The sequence below is a fragment of the Sinocyclocheilus anshuiensis genome, unplaced genomic scaffold, assembly GCF_001515605.1.
Source record: "Sinocyclocheilus anshuiensis isolate Anshui unplaced genomic scaffold, SAMN03320099.WGS_v1.1 scaffold537, whole genome shotgun sequence".
Taxonomy (NCBI): Eukaryota; Metazoa; Chordata; class Actinopteri; order Cypriniformes; family Cyprinidae; genus Sinocyclocheilus; species Sinocyclocheilus anshuiensis.
In genome coordinates this window covers 685,302-692,056 of record NW_015539854.1, presented here as the reverse complement: position 1 = coordinate 692,056, position 6,755 = coordinate 685,302, and the positions used below count along the sequence as shown (strand labels likewise).

At 34.1% G+C, this 6,755-nt stretch overlaps 1 protein-coding gene across 2 annotated transcripts in view; it reads right to left on the bottom strand.

The window, feature by feature from the left end:
* Positions 1 to 2,555: 2,555 nt before the first annotated feature.
* The window catches only part of LOC107684765 (prolyl 4-hydroxylase subunit alpha-1-like), a 19,748-nt gene continuing 15,548 nt past the window's right edge, over positions 2,556 to 6,755 (bottom strand). Inside the window, exons 10-15 of one of the 2 annotated variants that reach the window (XM_016481122.1) lie at positions 4,931 to 5,030; positions 4,793 to 4,846; positions 4,634 to 4,699; positions 4,492 to 4,560; positions 4,161 to 4,257; positions 2,556 to 3,048 (exon numbers count right to left, since the gene is read on the bottom strand). In XM_016481122.1, the coding sequence (XP_016336608.1) occupies positions 2,978 to 3,048; positions 4,161 to 4,257; positions 4,492 to 4,560; positions 4,634 to 4,699; positions 4,793 to 4,846; positions 4,931 to 5,030 (457 nt within the window). In that variant the 3' untranslated portion in view covers positions 2,556 to 2,977. The remainder of the gene's footprint in view (positions 3,049 to 4,160; positions 4,258 to 4,491; positions 4,561 to 4,633; positions 4,700 to 4,792; positions 4,847 to 4,930; positions 5,031 to 6,755) is intronic. The other variant, XM_016481121.1, reaches the window with a different exon arrangement.

Sequence of the window (6,755 nt, the reverse complement as noted above, 5' to 3'; positions counted from 1 at the left end):
GCGAGCCGGGCGGGGCTAATAGCCTCGGACCTCGAGCACAGACAGGCCGAAATCATGTGGTGTTTCCACTGTCGGGCCAGTAGCCTCGCGGCACTCAGTCTTTATTTACAAACTTGGACACCACACGCGGCTATTGACTGACCACGAACAGGAAATATAACTCATTTTTTATTCGTTAACGTCTCGCGGTCTTGCTGTTTTTTTTTTCTTTGAACAATTACATTTTGGGCTAAAAGTGTGTTGTAACCAGGGTTTAAATTTGGGCCGGGGCCGCCTAACCCTAACCCTAGACTCCAGGGCTCGACATTAACGCTTCATTAACGCCAGACAAATAACATGATTAAAACACCAGTAACCGAAAATAACAATGTAAACACCAAAACGCAAGTATTATTCTGATTTTATTACATTTAGAGTAAGTGGCGAATAGTGGATATAGCTACTGTATATAATGCATCTATTGACAGTATAAGGTTCAAGGTTGCGCTAGGCGTACTAGAAACTCCGCATACTGAGGTAAAAAAATCTAAATGGAAAGTTTTTATTATATATATATATACAATTTAACCCCTGGTTGTAACGCAAGCGTTATACTGAACATGTACCGAGTAAAATACTACTGAAAATTGATTAGTAATGCCTTACACTACTACGTTACAGCAAAAAGTAATCCGTTACTGTAATGCATTACTTCTGTAGCGCGTTACTCCCAACACTGATTATACCACAGTATCTATGCAGAACTTAAAAAGCTGTACATAAAGTATGATTGTTTTTTTTTTCAGAGGCAACATCATTTGAACTAAAAAGCCCATTGTTGCCAGGTTAACAATGTTTAATGCAAGAAATAAAATAATCATCGATTTTATTGATTTTTATGTGTGACTTTATAAGAAACTCATCATGCAAAACTAGGTAATAGATAAGTAGATAATCATCATTATAGATGCATAGCCAAGACTAGCACAGACCATCTTCTGGTCTATTTACTTGGGTCATTTTGAGTTTAAAAACTAAATTGAAATTATTCATTTTGTCATTTTATGTTATTTTCCTGCATAAAAATGAATTCCAAAGATATGTGAAAGCTGTACATAAAGAGGCAACATCATTACAAGCAAAAAAAACATTGTTGTAGGTTACCAAAAAAGAGCTGAAGCAAAGTAAAAAAAGTAACAATCTAAATGTTTTTCACTAAATGAATAAAATGTAATGTAATATTTTATATTTTTTCCAGTTACTTTTCTATTATATTAAAAATTGTGTCTCGGACACGCTCTGAGTCACTCGTCACCTACTCAGCTGTCAATCAACCACTGCACTAAAACAAGGGTTTGATATTTTGTTGGTTATGTATGGGTTATGTATAAGCACTTCCAAAAAAAAAAAAAGTGGATAAGCCCCATCATATGTACATAACCAAGACAAGCAGAACATCTTTGGTTGGTCTGATATCAATATGTACTAACATGGTTCAGTTAATGTGTTGGGTAATGCAGTGTTGGGAAGATTACTTTGGAAATGTAATAGGTTACAGATTACAATATACCATATTTAAAATGTAATAAGTAGTGTAACTATTTCATTTACTTTATTAAAGTAATGTAACGGATTACATTTGATTACTTTTCTAAATTTCTAACAAATGTTTTCATCTGTTAATCATTTTGAAACATTTAAAGCAGACAGGGCTAACCTTAGTACTCAACACTTACTACTGTCAGACTTTCAAAATCCTTCTTCATTTGAAATTAAGATGATAATAATTGAATTTTAAAGCACAGCCACCACAAAATCAGACTTTAGCACCGCTTTCATTCTGCAGTAAATACAGATTCAAAATCATAACAAGAAACCGTTTAATAGCTGTGTTTTTGAAATCAAATCTTTGCATAGCTATGACAGGAAACATTGGCATCTAACAATGGCCTTGGAAAAAAAAAACAATTAATCCTGTAAAATAAAGCATATATATAAACCGAAAACCACTAAATCGAGAAGAACCGTGGTTACATCTCCAAGATGCTTCAAGAAACCTACTTGCAAAGCTACCTGAAAAACTCTGCGCAAGTGCACAGAGGGCAGAAGCTGCTTTAAACGCAAAGGATGGTCACACCAAATGTTGATTTATCATCCTAGCATCCTAATTTTACAGCATTTTTACACAAGTGCCTAAAACTTTTAACAGTACTGTAGCTTTGCAGGTAGGATTCCTGAAGCATCTTGGAGACGTTTCCACAGTTCTTCTGGATTTAGTCTGTCTCGGTTTGTTGTTTCTTCACGTCATTCCAGAAAGACTGGATGACGGTGAGATCAGATCTCTGTGTGGAGCACTGGTTGCTGTCAGACAAAAATCTCACTGGATTATTACAATTAATGGCAAAAGGAATGTTTGGAAATGTAAACTGATATTTCCTACTGACACACTACAGCAAAAAAATAACTGACTTAAAACCATTTTTAGCTGCTGAAAATACTAGTGTTCTAATCATTTTGACTAAAAAAAGTTTAATAATAAAGGAGAAGGGCAATAGTGAAGCAAAAAGATTCATTTTGGAAAAATCATTTTTATTAGACTGTCCCCTATCATTCAGTGAACACTGCAAACAAGCATTTTATGTTCTTTCTCGCATTTATCACTTTGGTCTGACTGTCAGTCAGAGTAAGTGTTGAAGATATGCTGATATGATAGCATTATACAGCTCAATGGTTAAAGGCCTGTTTGTAAAGGAGTGTTGTCAGGAATAGCTCCATCCTTTGAAGCCCTGGTGTGCAATGACAAAAGGCACTAACAGAGGTAATGTAACTGTAGGCTAGCTCACACACACACACACACATACTCTTCAGTTAAACATAAATGTGACAGGTCACATGTTGGCTGCTGCGGACACAGTGGACATGAACAGCAGGGAGGTTGGTGTTCATGTTTTCAGAGTCCAGGGGGAGGAGTGCATGAGGAGATGGTGGAGGTGTTTGATCAATCTGCCTCTTTCAGGCCGCAGGGTCTCCTGAATTCCTGACCTCTCTCGTGGATCCATTTATTTGACACTAACGGACAGAAAGAGAGAATGGAAAAGACATCAGACAGATTGTGTTTTGAAATTTCTCTAAGAAATCCATTGTGTCATCTCAAGCTAAATGCATGGTGAGGCTGCCTTCAGAAAACCAACAGGGTTGAAAGTTCATAAAGTTTAGGAAGCTTTAGAAGTTAGCATCGATAGTTCAAACAGACATTACTAACTATTATCTGATTAATGAATAAAATAAAAAATTTGATTTAATATTTTTTTTTAACAAGGGACAGTTGTGGTAGTAACAGGGTTGAAACATCATGACTTCAAGACGTTTTGCTTATTTGCTAACACAGCAGGAAATACTCATGAAGAAAGTAAAATGGTTGATAGTTTATTTTGACATGAATAACTATTTGATTAAGTGCATGAATTATTAGAAAATATAACTGCAATGATGGTAACAGTTGATGATTTCAGATTGTGACAAACCAAACATAATAGATAAGACAAAGTCATTAAAAATGAGAAGACTTTTATGTGTTAACATCCTGAAAGGATGATGAAGTCTTTAAGAGTTTTTTTTTTTTTTTTTTTCATTTATGGAAAAATTCATTATTTTTATAAACAATAATTATGATGGTAACAGGGGTGACATATAACATGCTTTCAAGATGCTTTTTAATGCAAGATTCAACTAAAATGTGCTTGCTTGTTAATACAGCAGAAAATACTCATAAAGCAATAAAAGAAAAAGGGTTGATCGTTTAATTTGACATCACTAACTATTTGCTCAAGTGCATGAATTATTGGAAAAGAAATGTAAAGCATCGTTGACAATTTTAGATGATATATCTAACATAATATATTAAGAAAAAGAGAAGACTTTTAATATAATTCATATTATTTATGGAATAATATGTTGTTTTAACAAAGTATATTTATAATCATAATGGGGAAAATGCCTATTATAATAATAATTAGTAAAAACTAGTGTCAGTTAATTATTGTTAAAATCAGTATATACACATTAGGAGGAACACATACAAAGCCATTTTTATATAGAAATACATAATTACTAAAATAAGCATGATCCATTCAGAGCATAAAGAAAATCTCCTGACAATACACTGTGTCTGAGACACTCACCCCACTTGTTACCCAGCAGTACTGGACAAGCTGCGTGTCTCGTGCTGTAATCTCCCTCTCCATTGGGAAACAGATTATACCAGAAGATGGCTGTACCCTGAACACAGACACAAACAAGTGCCAATTATTAATAGAAAAGGCAGCCATGGCATTCAGTTCACACTTAAGAATATTCTTTCCACAACTGAAAAGTATGCTAAGCTATACTTCTTTATCACAAGGGCAGGTAAAATATTAATCATTTTGGCATCAAATTTCTAGCAAAAATATGTATATTGTGATATATATGGTTTCTGTAAAAAAAAAAAAAAATAAGACTAATAGAATGCACCTTCATTGGCTTTACTGTAGCTCCAACTTCTGGAAAGACTGTGGTGCCCCCTGCAGCTACATCACTCATCTGCAACAAAGCCCATGTTTTACAGTGAATTAAGTTATGATGAGAGTAGAAGAACCAATCAAATCCTACTCACATAGATCAGCCAGGTTGCTATTCGATTTCCTGTGCCCAGCTCTTTAAAGGCATCTGGTTCATCCTTCTGGTGGAAAAAAAGTTAAAACGACATGTTGCGTTTGTGGAAACCCTGCATTCTCAATGTAACAGGGTAACGATTAAAGAACTTTGTATTTACCCGTCCAAAGTCAAAGTGGGGCTCATATTGTCCACCAACACCATAATTTGCCACCTAAGCAAGAACGAAAGTATAAACTCAAAAAAACTGAACCTAACTATTCTCAGTCTCATGCATTAAATGCCTCATGAACCTTACCTGTAGCTCTTCTGCTGTTTTGACATCGAGGCCTGTGATGTCTTCTATGCGCTGGTTTATGCAATCCACAACTGGATGCTCATAGGCCGCCAACCATGCACTGAGTGAAGAGACAATAACAACATATGAATTTCATATTCCTACTGAGAACTATTTGAATCTGTATAACATTTTATAATGTTTCAAAACAGAACAAATCCAGCTGCAGAATTAGAGTTCAGCAATAAAGTAAAGCTATGTTTAGTATGCGATTGATCTTTTAGTATTGTTAGTATGCAACATTCAGGTAATAGATTTAGATAGACTGTGCCCGTGCAGCACTCATCACCGCCAAGCATGTCAAAATTGCTACTTTTAAATTGCTGCTATTAGATACTGTATATTCATGAACTTGTGAATCAGTCTGTGAGTTACTGACAGAAATGAGTCAGTGTTTGGTTGGTTTCGAACAGGTGAGTTTGTGATGAAATGGCCAAGGTTACAGAAACGCTATAAATAATTTACAAAGGCAGCATGACTTTAAATAGTAAAACTGAATTTTATATCATGAGAGGCACCCATGCAGTCCGTAGTATCATTTCAGAGGTTATGCATGTATCACGAGTGTGAAATCATCCTCATTTTTAATATGAGCTCCTCACATTAATAAAAGCATTTAAGGTGTTTGTTTTGTTTTTTGATTATAATAATGTCAAACATAGGCAAATTTATGAGTAAATTTTTAAGGACAGATTATCATGATTTTGTGCAAAAACTTTACAAAAATATTATAAAATAATTTAAGGTTTAAAAATAACATTAAAATAATACAAACATAAAATATATTTGTAAAAATATTTGTATATATATACAGTGAGTGCTGTCAATCGATTTTTAAAAAATTACTAATTAATCGCAATTTTTTTTCTGAAATTAATCGCAATTAATCCCACCTAACATTAAAGTTTTTAAATATACTTTTATATTGCAATAATTTCACATTCAATCTTCAAATTAATGTAGAAACAGCATAAAGAAAGTATATTTTTTATATTTGTTGAATATTTTTTTTATGACTGAAGGTATCACTGATACCAATATTACTTATGGCTTTAGTAAAATGTCCCTAATATTTAACCATTGATTATAGCAATTCAACAGTATAACTTCTAATTTAAGTGAACTTAAAACAATCTTCACATAAACCCATTATTTACCTGTGCCCTTCAGCAAGTAAGAAATATACAGAAATTGAATAAAGTCATCAAACACTAAATACTAAATTAAATATAGATGAATCCTTAAAGCTACAAAAGTTACTGATTTCCTCTTTTTTCTTTTGTTCTTTGATTAACAGAGATCACAGCAGCTGGTTTTTAAGTTATTTGACTGCTATTACTTTAAGAGCTGCCGCTGCTGAAAGTGACACGGATCTGACACGTATACTCGTAGTTTCATTCACGCTTTAATATGAAATGATACAGGCTACATTGCGCGCGTGCTACGAGCACAGTATAGCGGCTGACAGGACGGGAAAATCCATTTTTCTGACAGAAGGCTTGACTACATCTCATCTGACTGCAGTTGACTGTTGTTCTCCTGAAGCTACCTCGTAACCTGTACCGTTTCTGTGTTCGTTTGACACTGAGGTGAAGTTGGAGTGTGCGCATCTAAAAAGTCTCACATTTGATGTGGTCGTAAAGACGTTCTGCGACTAAATAAACACTTCTTGTCAAGAAATATTTTTAACCCTGTTCAACTGGAAAAATTAATCGTCTGCATTAACGCGATCATTTTGACAGCACTATATATATATATATATATATATATATATATACAGTGGGTA